The 15,770-nt window shown below is 40.1% G+C and overlaps 3 protein-coding genes and 1 long non-coding RNA gene across 9 annotated transcripts in view; 2 read left to right on the top strand and 2 right to left on the bottom strand.

Annotated features, from left to right (window-relative positions):
- The window catches only part of kdelr2b (KDEL endoplasmic reticulum protein retention receptor 2b), a 12,612-nt gene extending 7,761 nt beyond the window's left edge, over positions 1-4,851 (bottom strand). Inside the window, exons 1-3 of the mRNA XM_047817908.1 lie at positions 4,586-4,851; positions 2,030-2,130; positions 1,728-1,886 (exon numbers count right to left, since the gene is read on the bottom strand). Of these exons, the coding sequence (XP_047673864.1) occupies positions 1,728-1,886; positions 2,030-2,130; positions 4,586-4,676 (351 nt within the window). The 5' untranslated portion in view covers positions 4,677-4,851. The remainder of the gene's footprint in view (positions 1-1,727; positions 1,887-2,029; positions 2,131-4,585) is intronic.
- Positions 4,852-4,874: 23 nt separating this feature from the next.
- Positions 4,875-6,578, top strand: LOC125145383. The gene is made up of 2 exons (XR_007143762.1): positions 4,875-5,111; positions 5,921-6,578. It is a non-coding gene; the product is annotated as an uncharacterized LOC125145383 (long non-coding RNA).
- Positions 6,524-15,770, bottom strand: part of mettl9 (methyltransferase like 9) — a 13,216-nt gene continuing 3,969 nt past the window's right edge. The window contains exons 2-7 of one of the 5 annotated variants that reach the window (XM_047817907.1): positions 8,827-8,879; positions 8,588-8,749; positions 8,213-8,403; positions 7,692-7,901; positions 7,379-7,563; positions 6,524-7,303 (exon numbers count right to left, since the gene is read on the bottom strand). In XM_047817907.1, the coding sequence (XP_047673863.1) occupies positions 7,095-7,303; positions 7,379-7,563; positions 7,692-7,901; positions 8,213-8,403; positions 8,588-8,749 (957 nt within the window). In that variant the 5' untranslated portion in view covers positions 8,827-8,879 and the 3' untranslated portion in view covers positions 6,524-7,094. Of the gene's footprint in view, positions 7,304-7,378; positions 7,564-7,691; positions 7,902-8,212; positions 8,404-8,587; positions 8,765-8,826; positions 8,988-15,770 lie in introns of those variants that run through there. The other 4 variants (XM_027177791.2, XM_027177792.2, XM_027177793.2 and 1 more) reach the window with 4 other exon arrangements.
- On the top strand, positions 10,555-15,025 carry cdr2b (cerebellar degeneration-related protein 2b). 2 transcript variants are annotated; one of them, XM_027177405.2, is made up of 5 exons: positions 10,555-10,809; positions 11,168-11,280; positions 12,599-12,747; positions 13,376-13,486; positions 13,829-15,025. In XM_027177405.2, exons 1-5 carry the CDS (start codon positions 10,728-10,730, stop codon positions 14,538-14,540), a joined length of 1,167 nt encoding a protein of 388 aa, XP_027033206.2. In that variant the 5' UTR covers positions 10,555-10,727; the 3' UTR covers positions 14,541-15,025. The 2 variants fall into 2 exon arrangements, with proteins under 2 accessions (XP_027033206.2, XP_027033207.1); XM_027177406.2 differs by lacking the exon at positions 10,555-10,809 and adding an exon at positions 10,867-11,045.

Genomic DNA, 15,770 nt, shown 5'->3' with positions numbered 1-15,770 from the left:
TGTCTCACTCACTCACTCACTCTCTCGGCCGGCCTGTCTCACTCACTCACTCACTCTCTCGGCCTGTCTCACTCACTCACTCTCTCGGCCTGTCTCACTCACTCACTCTCTCGGCCTGTCTCACTCACTCTCTCGGCCTGTCTCACTCACTCTCTCGGCCTGTCTGTCTGTCTGTGTCTGTCTCACTCTGTTTGTTTGAAGGAATAAACCAGGTTTTCATTCTAATGCAGTTTGCATATTGTATATAATAGAATTGTGTATGTGACTAATACAAATCTTGAGTCATATAGGTTTTTTTATGGAAAGAGATTTTGGGAATTGTAGTTAGTTCTGGAGTCTCTTGGGGATTTTAGTCCTGTCTGAAGACATGTGGCCCAAGTCGTTCCATTATATCATGTTAGACGGATATAACGGAGTTAAACTGTATTTTCCTATCAGTATAAAAAATGCTCCAGGAAACAAAATCAACTGAGCTGATTGAAGTCTGAAATATAGGATAAAAATGTCTAAAGGAGGCATGTTGTTGAGTTCGTAGCACAGATGCAGTACATGTACATGTTCTGGTAAGTCATGTGACCTATTAAATGAACCAAGGCAACCTCATGTTGGTCACGATCATGTATAAATCTTACCTCAGAAGAACAACGTATGCTACCTGTAGCCTTCAGTACGAGTGGATTTTGTCCGGTCAGATCAGCTTGCGTTATTCACTAGTCACTTATCTGCTCTGATTAATATTGGACTGTTGAAAGGACAATATTTCTATTCACACTCTCCAGTGTCACCCAAACATAGGATGGGTTCTGTTTTGAGTCTGGTTTCTCTAAAAGTTTCTTCTTCATACCATCTAAGAAGTTCTTCCTTGCCTCAGTCACCTCAGACTTGTTCATTATGGATAAATGCAAATACATTTATGTAAAAAGGTTTCCGTTCTGTAAAGCTGCTATGAGACAACATCCATTGTTAAATTGAATGTTCAATATTTACTAGTTTGTAGACTACATGTAGATGTACATGAGCTACATGTAGATGTACATGACTAATGTGAATAGTGAAATGCCCAAATAAACAATAACAGGTTTTCGTCAGAGGTAAATTAAAGAATGTGTCTCATTCAGCTCTTATTTTTTTAATTTTCTTATTTATTTGTTTATTTATTTACTTTGCTGCATGACATTTAGTGTGGACAGCAAAGTAAGAATTTCACTGTGCAGGGAAACATGCTTTCTGTCTGTGCATATGACAAGAAACACTTTGAACTTGAATTAGATCATGAAGCAGTATATCATGTACATGATTTCTGGCACTGCTAAGAACTCGAATTTCCTCATCAATCAGTGTCAAAACATATCAAACATAAAATATTTCATGTTTTATACGTTTACTATCGCACGTTTCGATCATGGTGCTTCAAGCAGGGTCGTAGGCTAAATAGTGGATTTCATTTTTTTTTTAAATCATTTAACATTAAAAAGCTGTTTTAAGATTCCGTTTTAATTAAGACTCATCTTAAGATGTTATGTCGAATAAAGTTACAAATCTCTAATGTAAGTGACCATTTGAGAGCTACAACAACAACGAGCTACTTATATATTTGTAGAAGAAGCTGGATTTTTTATTTGTGTGAAATTGCTCCCCCCTTTTTTTTTTTGCATTGTGCGAATTTTTAGGAAACAAACGTCCCAGTCTACAGGAAGGATTCTAAGAATTCTAACTCGCTAACTTACCTCCAGAGGAGAAAAGTCGTGGTTGACGAGAAAAGCGAGGCCACCCACAGGAACGACCAGGAACTCCACCCTAAAAGTGTCGTGATTGCCATCATAGGTGGCTTTGAACTTGGCATAGATCAGGTACACCGTGGCATACGCACAACCAACGTAGATAATCTGGAACGACGATATGGGAAAGTGAACTGGTTAGAATGAAAAAGCAGTTGGGGTTTAATGGAATAGATGAACATTTTCTAACATAGAGTAACGTGTGCAAACGACGTGCTGACAGAAACACTCGCAAGTCTGCACCAGCTTACCTTCATCGTAGTGTTGTACAGGGAGATAAACGAAGTCAGAAGGTCCAAGTAGCGTGTTGTGAAAACCAGTGCAAACAGAAACTGGCTTTTCCCAGATATACCTAAAAGTCAAACAGAAGACAATCCATGGGTCTTGTTTTTAAGGCAAAAATCAGAATAAATCTGAGACATTTTTCTTTAGGTTTTAATGTTCTGTCCATATTGAGATACAGGATTTTCCTCTTGACGTTGTGGCAATTAAACAGGACGTGATAGCCTTGTGGGTAAGGTGTTGCGAGTTCGAATCCCAGGTCCATCAAGCTGCCACTGCTGGGCCCCTGAGCAAGGCCCTTAACCCTTAATTTCTTAGGTGTCTAAAGTGTAAATCACTCTGAACCAGGGCATTATCCAAATACTGTAAATGTAAAGCCTAATGCGGTGTTCGTACAGACGTGGTCTGACAGCGACAAAGCAACCGGATGTCATTCGCTTTTAGTGAGAACTGGTGATGTGATCTGTTCTCAAAGCATGCTTCTGTGTCACCTAGTGTAACATGATGTGTACTGTATATGCACTGCTGAAGTTTCTATACAAACTCAAGAATGTTTCATTTTAGTGGCGATTTTCAGTCGGGACGCCAATTGCAGTACCTACTAATAAGGAACATTATTACTATGGCAGCCGGTCAGCAGAACACCACATAGCGAACAGCGAATGGTGCTTGCATGAACGTAGCTTACTCATCTGTGAACACTTCCGAATTACATCCTGAGGCATCTGGTGAAATACCAGCTCCAGCGGCTTTCCCCAAGCTTTCGGACATTTGAAGAGAAGTTGTTCATTGAACATTTGAAGGCTTTGGCACAAAGGAGTTGGTGTTGAATCTATAATAAACTCAGATGTTGTTCAGGAGCTCCAGGTTTCTCAACTCCAACTGATTGTATATGACTGTAGAAAGGACTGTAGTCACCCAAATAACGATGAGTTCCCTGTTGAGCCTGGTTCCTCTCTAGGTTTCTTCCTCATTCCATCTAAAAGTAGTTTTTCCTTGCACAGAGACCTCAGGCTTGCTCATTAGGGATAATAGAGATAACCTCGTATAAATTGACATAAAAATATTATGTTCTGTAAAGCTGCTTTAAAACAATGTCCATAGTTAAGAGCAATACAAATAAAATGGAACTGAATTGAATCGACACAACTGTGCACAAGTTTGTAGTGCAACGTATAGTCTATTGTCTGCAATTGTTGATATTTCTGTTACTTATCCTAGTTTCTGAGAAAACTTCAATACATCCCGGAATTTATATCTGAATTGATGACAAAAAATATATATATATATATAAGATTTGACTCAAATCTGTTCATTCGTTACTGCTACTATATTTGTGGTTGTCTAGTGAGTTTTGCATCTTCCAATATCTTTGTCTTACTTACGTGTGTCATAATTGTCTTCTTATCGCAAGGATGTTTTTTGTGGATACTATAATGCACTTATGGAAGTCGCTCTAGATAAGCACTTCTGCTTAAACACTAAACACGAGGTTGGCTTTAGTAATTATATCTCTCCTTTAACAAACTCCAGGAAAATAAAACATTTCATGTTGTTCAGACAAAATGTTAATAATAATAATAATAATAATAATAATAATAATAATAATAATAATAATAATAATAAATCAGTCACAGTACTGTAAGAGAGTAACACTGACAAACAAATTTTTAAATATTAAAGATAAAACTCTTGTAGTGTGACTCGGGTGTGTGTGTGTGTGTGTAAGATCGGGATCACATCCTGCCACGTCACAGGACTCCCAAAGCTCAACACTGATAAAAGAATGAATGAATTTGCACCCGGATTTGTGAATGCATATTAAAAACTAAATAAAGACAGGTCGTTTTATAAAGTACGGATTATCCTGATGCATTAATGATAGAGGATTAGGACGCAGGAGAGAGTTGCAGTTTGCTTGAGATTTGTCGACCGACAAAACTTTTTTTTTGTTTGAGTTTAAAATGCTCGGTGTGCACACTGATATAAAAGTGTCGAAAATGGCATTAGGGTTGTGGGTTAGTTAGTGATTCAAGCTAAAGTAAACTGGCTAACTTCAGTCAGAGGTCATTTTCTGTATCTGATGAACTGTCAGAGACTGAAAGTGTAAGTACAAGTATAACAGCTAACTAAGCGGATTCACTCACAGCAAAAAGAGTGTCAGTCTGCTACGAGCGTGTGTGTATGAGTGCAAGTGTGTGTATGAATGAGAGAGAGAGAGAGAGAGAGAGAGAGAGAGAGAGAGAGAGAGAGAGAGAGAGAGAAAGAACGAAGTTGAGGCCTGTACAATCCATGCGATGACAAGCTTTAAATCAGATAATACTCTTTTCCAACAGGAAGCCATCTCAGCCACAGACACACAGACACACACACACTCTCTCTCTCTCTCTCTCTCTCTCTCTCACGCACACGCACGCACGCACGCACACGCACACGCACACGCACACACACACACACACACACACACACACACACAGTAGCCGTTTGCATTGCCCTGAAAGAGCACTTGTAAACACACCACTCACCTGCACATGACCTGCTCTTCCATATTTTCAGCAGTAGGATGATGATAGCAGCTAAATGCGACAGATCTCCAGTCAGCCTAAAAATATTCATGATTCCGTCCGCAGAGAGAGAAAGGTAGAGAAAAGGTATCCAGGGATGAGAAAAGGGATACCGACACAGCTGGAGCTCAAACACAACACCCAAAAACTGATAGAAACACACGGATCTTCGGCCCTTCCAGTACTCCCCAGTTAAAAGATGGCGAGAGCAGCGCGACGTGGCCTGGGGCGTGGCCAAACATATCACTGACCAATCAGAACACGAGTTTGGGAAAAGAATGGGGGGGCAGAGTTGATTCGTTAGTCATGTGTATGGACACTTCCGTACTAAGGAGTATAGTTACAATGTGGACCAATGGAGCTTATTATACATACTACTTAGTGCGGAAGTGTAGGACGCACTGATCCAAACCCATACACAGAATGAACCCGGATATTATCCGAATTTAGTCACGACAAACCAATACAATCTATGGCTCTCATGCTGGTTTGTTTATTTATTTATTTTTATTTGTTTTTGTATATTTATGTTTATATATTGATTTACATTTATTCATTTTTAATATTTATAGATTTATTTATCGATATCAATTTTTTATATTTATATATTTATTTATATTGATTGATTTCTTTTTATTTATAGTTATTTCTTTTTATATATTATATTTATTTGTTTATTTCTTATTGCTACTGTATGGATTAAAGCAGTTATTCTGACTGATCACTTTTATCCTGTGCTAAAACATTTCTATCCTTATCAGAATTGGTCTCTTAACAAATGACAGTGTCCCAGTCCACAGGGCTTGAGGGCACACGAGCACCCGGATACACAGCAACCCAGATCAGAGCTAGATGTGTCTCAGTGCTTTCCATGAGTTTTTTCACAATTCTGATTCGACTACAATTTGTAGTGTTACAACCTGGAACTAAAATAGACATATTTGGATATACCTTAATAATATTGAGAAATAAATTGCCCCGAATTTTGATGTCACGTAGTTAGCCGAACGGAGATAATCTGGGTGTAAATACACGTCCCTGTCGCGTTATTGTCGAAATTCTACATTAGAAATCTGTTCCCTTCCAAAAAAACCTGAAAGTCAAAGCCAAGCCTTTTATTTTGAGTATAGTTCAGCTTTCAGAAATACTTTATATCTTTTGGAGAAATTACTCAGTCCTGTAATCTTTAATTTTCACAACAACTTAGAACATGGCACATTTTCTTTTAACCAACCAACGTTTCAAGTGTTCAGAAATACTGGAACTTGGAATTGACGTGTGTTTCATGTTGCCCAGGTATGTCCTGTTATATACAAATCGACCAAGAAAAACAACAGCAGTTGATGACATTGTGAGAGCTGTGAAGAAAATCTCAAGAACAACAGTCAGTGACATCAAGAACAACCTCTAAAGGGCAGGCTGAAGGTTTTACAAGCCAATATTTGAAGAAGACTGAGAGCAGAAATAAAGAGACTATACAACAAGATGCAAATAGTTCATCAGTACCAAGAACCAGAAGGACCAACTGCAATTCATAAAGAGATACAGAGATGCCACAAAAGTCCTGGAACCAAGAAAACCTCTGCCAAAGTATGGAAAATGAAAGGATCTGGTCACGATCCAAAATATGCAAGATATACAAGCTCATCAGTGAAGCATGGTGGTGGTAGTGCCATGGCTTGGGCTTGTATGGAACAGACTCAGTAAACTTTATTGATGATTGAACACATTCCAAGTTGTTTAACAAAAGCACAGATATCAGGAAATTAATTTCTGGTCCATAATCATCATCATCTTTATCTCTGTCTCTTATTTTTATTGATTTTTATGACACAGAAAAGCATTTCACTCCATGTTGTACTGTATACAGTTGTCTAAGTGACATGGCATGACATGATATGGTTTGCATTGTATTTGTTTATTTAAAATATTTCAATAAATTATGAATTATGAACAGACCAGCCGTCATTTATCAAATACAACAGCACCAGTCGAGCTGGAAATGAATCCAAAGATTGTGTAAACTTTTCCTAAAAACTGTGCATCAATCATACGATATTGTTTAAATGAGGTCTGGGCATAGCTTACCGATCCTTCATCAGAAACACCAGGTAAGTATGCAAGGTAGGCACAGCAGGCCATGTGGCCCAGTGTTTTTACAGACAGCAGGAAGTTCTTGTCTCCACTGTCTACAGTGGCCTGGATATCTTTATATATCTTAGTTTCTAAGACGGTTCTTAACATTGCAGTAAATGAATGATATCATTTAAAATACTTCCACTGTATGTTTTATGCTAAACATCAAAACAACTAACCCAAACGAACCCAAAATAACTTGCTATGGCTTTAATATCCTCTTAATTCAACAGAGAAATATTTAGAAACTTAATTAAGCAAATACAGTAAAGGATTTTAATTCAGATATAATTCTATTCTATAAACGTCCTGACAGCCAGTTTCAATCAGGACCTCAATCCTGAGGCTTCAGTACATACACTGCATCATCTAATACATAAAAATCCTGGTGCATATCTCCCTCGCATAAATACGGCAGGCGTGTCACTGCTTCCACCTCTAATCCAACAGAGTGAAATATGCCATCAGACAGGTTTTTAACTTGCTCCTCCCAAGTGGTCCCTTTCACATGGATGTGTTCTGCTGGACGCACCCAACTTCCTCCTAAGCCCAAGATTGCGAGTTAATTTTTTGAACATGTTGAGGTACTCATAAGACTTTTAAAGAGAATGATCTTACTTATTTCCACATAAGGCTGAAAAGGTAGAACAACTGCAAGGATCAGCCGTCCGGTGCCAGGAACCAGAGCCTTTTTGATGTCCCTGAGCAGCTGTAAAGGTTCGTCACACCGGTCCAAGAGGTTCAGGCAGCTGATAACATCGTACTGGAAACCTGTCTTTTGCCACTCATCGATTTCCAACAACCTGACAAAGGATTTCATTTGAATTTTGGGTTCATCTTCAAATTGTAGATAAAAGGACCCTGGATTTAATGCATGAAAGAAAAATACTTCTTTTTAGAATTTGTGTTTTGGCTTAGAAGTTAAACACACCTGTAGTTCTTTCTTTGAAGCTGCCATCTCATTGTAAGTGACACCTCAGTGACATAAACCTCTTTAAAATGAGAGCCCATCACTTCAGTGATACCTCCATCCCCAGCTCCGAGATCCAGTAGCTTTTCTCCTATCCAGTCTGGACGGATTTGGAGAAGTTGGCGAAATTGTTCCTGCGAGAAAACAAACATGGAGCCTCGGCCCAGAAACCTGTTATCAGACACCAAGAAATAAGTGTATTCATCGTAGCAATAACAAATTGTGGTTCACATTAAAAGGCTCTCATGTAAAAATGGCCTCAGGATCCGGTACCGAACCCTGGGCTGCCTGTAGCAAGTGGTGTGAGTTTGCTAATAATACACTAATAATAAATAATATAATATGGGAAGTTGCAGTGACAACAATGCTGCGAGGCACCAATGTTCCCAGTGTGTGAACCACCACAGATTCACATACATATGAATAAAACAAGAAACCTCTAATAACTAGAATACGGAATAAAGGCAGTAAGGTAAATGTACCCATTGATAGATGTCCGTGAGATGATGGGGCTGAAAATGGTGGAGAAGAGCGAGTGGTAGATTTGAGTAAAAAGCCAGCCAGATTTCTCCTCACTCCTCTGAAGAAAAGCTTGAGTCTCTTTGTCTAACTGACTCTGCACAAATAAGGGCTGAATCTTCTCCCCTAACAGATCAGGAGAGCAACGATACCACTGTGGGGAGGAGGAATGGGATGAGGAAGAAGAAGAAGAAAAAAAAAAGAAGAAGAAGAAGAAGAAGAAGAAGGAGAGTAGTAATAATTATGTTTATTGTGCACTTATTGTGTACAGAATGAAGGTGTTTTAAAGCCCACAGTTAGAAGAGAACTGATGAAGTTAGTAAACATGATGTTTTTACCTCCTGCATCCCCTGGGCATTAAACTCCGAGCCTGTTAACGCGTTCATGAAAAACGTCCGAGCAACTGAACTTCGTGAATACTTTCCAGTCCACATTCTTCGCGCTACTAAAAGAAGTGAAACGTAAAACAGCAGCCAAGCAACAAAAAGGACCGTCCTCATCTGCGGGGAACACATTTAGATGAGCACAAGTAACAACAGCACTAACAGACACAACCGCCACAAACATATAAACAAACCTGTAGATGTGGCGAGACTTTACAGGCCACATCGTCTGTGTGAGAGTGTGTGTGTGAGTGTGTGTGTGTGTGTGTGTGTGTGAATAATCCGGAAAGCAAACAACACACGAGTGGTGACTGAGTAGAGTTTAAACGGCTGTGAATGACATTTACTTCCTGTGTTACACGTAAATGCGTCCGGCGAACAGCTATCCCACCACCAGATGGAGTTGTTTACTTTTATTTAGCTTACTTTATGTGTTCACAATACCCCATCGATTTTCTATGGGGTTAAGGTCAGGCGAGTTTGCTGGCCAATTAAGAACAGGGATACCATGGTCCTTAAACCAGGTACTGGTAGCTTTGGCACTGTGTGCAGGTGCCAAGTCCTGTTGGAAAATGAAATCTGCATCTCCATAAAGTCGGTCAGCAGCAGGAAGCATGAAGTGCACAGACAGCGTCAGATGCGTCTCGCCTGGGCTGAAGACAAAAAGGACTGGACTGCTGCTGAGTGATACAAAGTTATGTTCTCTGATGAAAGTAAATTTGGCATTTCCTTTGGAAATCAGGGTCCCAGAGTCTGGAGGAAGGGAGGAGAGGCACACAATCCACGTTGATTGAGGTCCAGTGTAAAGTTTCCACAGTCAGTGATGGTTTGGGGTGCCGTGTCATCTGCTGGTGTTGGTCCACTGTGTATACCACCGTATACCATGATCACTTCAATTCAACTCACCTGACCTTAACCCCATAGAAAATCTATAGGGTATTGTGAAGAGGAAGATGTGATATGCCAGACCCAACAATACAGAAGAGCTGAAGGCCACTATGAGAGCAATCTGGGCTCTCATGACACCTGGGCAGTGCCACAGACTGATCAACTCCATGCCACGCCGCATTGCTGCAGTGGAGCGCCAATTAAGTATTGAGTGCTTCACATGCTCATACTTTTCATGTTCATACTTTTCAGTTGGCCCAGATTTCTAAAAATCCTTTCTTTGTATTGGTCTTAAGTAATATTCTAATTTTCTAACATACTGAATTTGGGATTTTCCTTAGTTGTCAGTTATAATCACTCTCTCACTCACTCATTTTCTACCGCTTATCCGAACTTCTCGGGGAGCCTGTGCCTATCTCAGGCGTCATTGGGCATCAAGGCAGGATACACCCTGGACGGAGTGCCAACCCATCGCAGGGCACACACACACTCTCATTCACTCACACAATCACACACTACGGACAATTTTCCCAGAGATGCCAATCAACCTACAATGCATGTCTTTGGACCAGGGGAGGAAACCAGAGTACCTGGAGGAAACCCCTAAGGCACGGGGAGAACATGCAAACTCTGCGCACACACAAGGCGGAGGTAGGAATCGAACCCCGACCCTGGAGGTGTGAGGCGAACATGCTAACCACTAAACCAATAAAAGTTTAAAAAGTTTTAAAAGTTTAAGCAAAAAAGTTTCACTTTTTGAATGCAATTAGTGAAATAAATCAACTTTTTGATGATATTCTAATTATATGACCAGCACCTGTTTATTATATTATTTACAGTAGATGGAAAATTTATGCACATTGTAATAATGCACATTAATGCACGTTGTAATCTTATAGTCAAAGCTTGCTTACAAATGTGTTTGACAAGTGACATCACAAAATGATGACAACATGCTGGATCGGATCTGTACTCTGTACTCCTTTAAGGTTTAAACATAATTAGACTGGTGATAAACCTGGCACAGGTTGCGTCACAGCATTATCAGAGGTACAGAGAGCGCGCCACGTTGATCTCCTCCTTCCTTCACTCCTCAGAGAGAGAGAGAGCGAGAGAGAAGGGAAACATTGTGTGTTAAGTGTGAACATCATTTGTGCTGTTAGAAATAGACGCTTGACTAGTGTATCCCTTTGCTCTCTGAGAGAAGATGCTTACAGACGTGATAGTAGAGGAAGAATTCGAGAATAAAGATGAAGAACAGTGGTATGACCATCGAGATCTGGAGCAAGGTAAAACAGCTTAGATTTTGTCTTGTCTTTATACTGTTATTCAAAGGAAGTAATGCCAGGATCCTATAACAGAATAGACTTTTTTTTTTTTTTTAATTAGCCTAACTATTATACTTAGTTATTATTTTGAGAGGGAAAAATAGGTTTGAAGAAAATGTAGATATCTGTGACGGAAGCATGGTTTACTTGCTGTGTGAGTTCCCACAGTTGATGGATTGCACCACATCCTGTGTCAGGTACTAAAGTTCTTAAACAAAAGATCAGATCTTCTTCTCCACAGCAGATAATTTTGGTAATGGTCTTGTATCATGCTTGTGTGTCGTCTTGTTTTTGTATTTCACTCTCTTTCCATGTACAGATCTTCATTTGGCTGCTGAGCTGGGCAAAAGCCTCCTGGAGAGGAATCGTGAATTGGAGGATGGGTTTCAGCAGATGTATAACACTAACCAAGAGCAGCTACAGGAAATCGAGGTACTGGAGTGTACGACTGCTTTATCACCTTTAACTGACTGTGTAGGCTATACAAGTACTGTAGGTACAGTAGCTGAGCGTTTAAGTGTTACATGGCTCCTCGACAGTACAGGTGTTTGAACCTACAAACCTTTAGGCTTTTTGGTCTCTAACTCAGATGGCAAGTCTTCATCAGTGAACATATAAAGACTTCAGCAGGAAGGAATTAGCGTTGGTTCTGTGGTGAACTCGGAAATTGCGCTGACCCATTAGTTCCTCATGAACTCTTGGTTGCTTAATTCCACTGGACTACAAACTGTTGTAGAAAGGACATTATTTACTGTCCAGTGTCACCCAAATGAGGATGGGTTTCCTTCTGAGTCTGGTTCCTCTGAAGGTTTCTTCCTCACATCATCTCAGGGAGTTTTTTCCTCGCCATCGTCGCCTCTGGCTTGCTCATTAGGGATAGACTTTAGAGATAAACAGTAATTTCATTTTAAACTTTACAATTTTTGTTCTGTTTCTATACTTCTGTAAAGCTGTTTTAAGACAATGTGAACTGTTAAAAGTGCCAACAAATAAATTGAATTGAATTGAACTACCACAGATGGTAGTTGATGAATAGTAAAAAAAAAAGCTGGTTGTTGGGTGGGAACTGGAAGACGATCGAATTCCACAGAAAATCAGGGAAAAACACTGATTTCTTTCTATATACATTTACTGAACTACCAAGACGAGAAGAATTTTATTGTCATTTCAACATATACAGGTGGTACGGTACACAATAATCTCTACTAACGTTCCCCCAGGACCATGTTGCTACATAAAACACAGAACTAACAAACACATTTAATTTCCAAACCAATAATAAAAAGAAATAATGACTTCTTTTAAGGACTGAGCCTGCCATAATAAACTTCTCCACAATGATTGGTTTGTATGAGTATCTGAAAAAATGAACAGCAAGTTTGTAAAGCACTGAAGGGGTTCGATGAGGTCAGCCTTTGTTGTTGTACAGCTCTTTCATGTTATAGTGTCATATGTTATATCTATTTCAACCTTTGAATGATTTCAACCTTTGTTTCTAAGATATGGAGAGTCAGGTGCATCAGCCACTCAGTATTTTAGTATGACTCAACACTATGCCGATAAGAGGAATATATTCATATGTTGAGGTCTTCTACATTGTATATGTACACCCATCACTGATAATATTACCTCTGGACCACAGATTATGTTTAGTATATTATCATTTAGAAACCTCACACATGGAGGATCCGTCACAAACGTAAATAAAAAATAGATGACAGATTTCCTAAGATATTTTGCTTTTGTTCAGCATCTTTCGAAGCAGGTGGAAATGCTCAGGTCGGTGAATGATCAGCATGCTAAAGTCTCTGAGCAATTAGAAGCCAATGCAGGAGTCTTGGAGCAGAGAAACCAAAGACTCTCCCTGGAGAACCGCTCAGCCCAGCTTAAGATCGAGAGGTAAGGTGGACTTTTTTGTGTAATTCACATGGAAGCACATATACATGGAGAGTAACGATTATATACTCTATATAGCATTTTCTGCATATCATGAAGTTCATTTTTAGCAAGTGCTATAACACTGGGCACAAAGTAAGGATACATCACACACACATGCATGCAAGCACACGCACACACACATGCACATACGCTCACAGGGACACGTGCACGCACACACATGCACACACACACAGACACATGCATGCACACACAGAGACATGTGCACGCACACGAACACATGCGTGTGCACACACACACAGATACGGAAACATGCATGCACACAAACACACACGCACGGATACATGCACATGCACACACATGAACACGCATTCTAGTGGTTAAGGTGTTGGTCTACCATTTAGAAGGTTGTGAGTTTGATCCCAGATCCACCAAGCTACAACTGCTAGGCCAATGAACGAGGCCCTTAACCCTCAATTGCTCAGTTGTATAAAAAAAATGTAAGTTGCGCTGGATAAGCCTCCACAGAACCAGAAATTTCCACACAGTAACCCTGAGCTTAGGTTTGAATTCTGGAGCTGTGAGTCCACCATGCTGTCCAGTTTAAACATGACCTTGTTCTTCTCTGCAGGCTTACTGAGACCATAAATATGCTGCATGGTCAGGTGGAGGAGCTGCAGAGGGAAATTGAGAACTTGACTCCAGATCTTCAGGAGCAATCATCTATCAGCCAATCAGACAAGTAAATATATTAATATAAAAATTTTCTGGAACAAAGTAAATATGCACACAAACCTGTGAATGATGTCTTGCTAATTTACTAGAGACAAGCCTGCAAATATTACTGTCTTCTGATTATATATAATTCAAATGTAGGGTTAGATCCCCCCCCCCCCTGCTGATTTACACCTTTACAGAAGAATATATAATATATCTATTATCTATCACATCACTCTGCTTCAGTGTGTGCAGCCTGCACATATAAAAACAGAGTGTTACATATTAAGGAACAAATAAAGATGTTATATGCTCTAAAATCTGTTCATTTCTTCATTAGCCTGACATACAGCTCTGTGTATTTAAGGTATCCATCTAATGAGAACACTGAATGTGCGAGCACTCCCTTTCTAAAGGAAGATGACTGGGAAAAAGAAGAGCACACGGCCCTTTTGCACTCGCTGCAGACCCAGCTGAATTTAGAGCGAAGCCTAAGAGAGATGGCTGAGCAAGAGGTCGAGGCTCTGGCCCGAGAGATCAGCGAGCTGGAGCCACGTGCGACCCAGTTGGAAGGCTATAAGGCACGTTTGGCTGAGGTGGAGGTTGAAGTTGAGGAGCTACGGCAGCTAGCGCGGTCAGACTCCGCTTCATGCATGCTGCCGGGTGTGCTGTTCTTCCCTGCAGATGAGGAAGTGGGTGAGATCTGGGAGACAAAGCAAGTGCAGAAGTGCTGCAACATCCAGAGGCAGGTCCTGGAAGATGACACTAAAGATAAAGAGTTGAGAAATGAAGAACTCACTGATGCACATTTAGAGACAGTGAAGAGCCACGGCATGTCTCTGCTAAACGAGGTGGACGATCAGTACAACGCCTTACAGAGAAAGTACAATGCACTTCTGCGCCGTTACGAAGATGGATCGCGGTCGCAGTGTGACAAAGCGGTGCAGACGTCCACAGCCAAACAGGGGTCTCAAGTCTGCACTCAGCTGCCGGAATATAAAACACTGTTCAATGAGATTTTCACTTTTATCCGAAATAGCAAAAAGGACTTAGAGATGAACAGGGCCAAGTCAAGTTAAATTCAGTTTCACCTTCCAAAAAACTGTTAGATTTGTCCTCTACAGAAATTCCCAAATCTCCCAGCAGGCATCTGCTATAATAAGGCAGTGAGGAGACAGAATGAATGAAGTGGGATTGCAAAGGAATAAGGTTATTATAGGACAGACAGCATAGCCAAACTTGAGCTTCACATCTCACATTTTATTTCAGATATAGACCTAACTGAAAATTATTATTTAAGTGTTTAAGCACTTTGCATGACAATTTGTGACCTTTTTTTGCACTTTTTTTTGCTTATTATTATATGTATTGTTAATCTTGTAGCAGCGCTGCCACAAAAAAGTTTACAGAAACAGAATTAAAGTTACACTTTGACCTTTAAGAAATTTTGCCTTTGTTTGAATTGTACACGTCTCATTAGCTCTTTCCCTGGGCTCGGATATCAGCTACGTATACACACTTCTTCATAATCATTGTGAAAACAGGACAAGTAAAGTAGCAATTAATAAATCTTTAGATGTTTTATTGGTGACATTTTTCTACTTTTTGCCATATTTTAGGATTTGCCTTCTGCATTTCCAGCACATGACAGACATTTATCTCAATTTATACAACTAAGCAATTAAGGGTTAAGGGCCCAAGCTGTGGCAGCTTGGTGGACCTGGGATTTGAACTCACAACCTTCTGATCACTAACGCAACACCTTAACCACTAAGCTACCAAATCCCCTTTCTGTTTTAAATGTTTCCTTCTTGTAGTCACACAATAAAATCTGACAGCGAAACAAACTTGCCGTAATATTTTGTAGAAGAAACGTTCATGATAAATGTGATGCTTTCTTTACAATAATGTTTGTACACAACGTATAAAGCAGAAATCTGGCATTAAGCAAGACAAACACTCTACAGGCAAATTAATGTGGACACCAGCAGTTCAAGAACCAGGGGCGAAACCCCCTTTGTGGCTAGAAGAGCTTCCACTCTCCTGGGAAAGATTTAAACTGTGGGAATTTGTACCTATTCAGGCAAGAGTGCATTAAGGAGGTCGGGCAAGGAAGCTTGGCTAGTAACTTACTTTCCAGTTCATCCCAAAAGTGTTCAGTGAGGCTGCCTTAAGGGCATTTGTGCTAGAATACTGGAGTTCCTCCAATCCAAAGCATGTATTTATGGAGATGGCTTTGTGCACAGGGGCATTGTCATGCAGGATGAGGTTTGGGCCTCTTAGTTCCACTGAAAGGAAACAATAAAAAT

This window comes from Tachysurus fulvidraco, chromosome 8, assembly GCF_022655615.1.
Source record: "Tachysurus fulvidraco isolate hzauxx_2018 chromosome 8, HZAU_PFXX_2.0, whole genome shotgun sequence".
Lineage (NCBI taxonomy): Eukaryota > Metazoa > Chordata > Actinopteri > Siluriformes > Bagridae > Tachysurus > Tachysurus fulvidraco.
The sequence above is the reverse complement of the archived record's forward strand: the minus strand, read 5'-3'. Positions and strand labels throughout refer to the sequence as shown.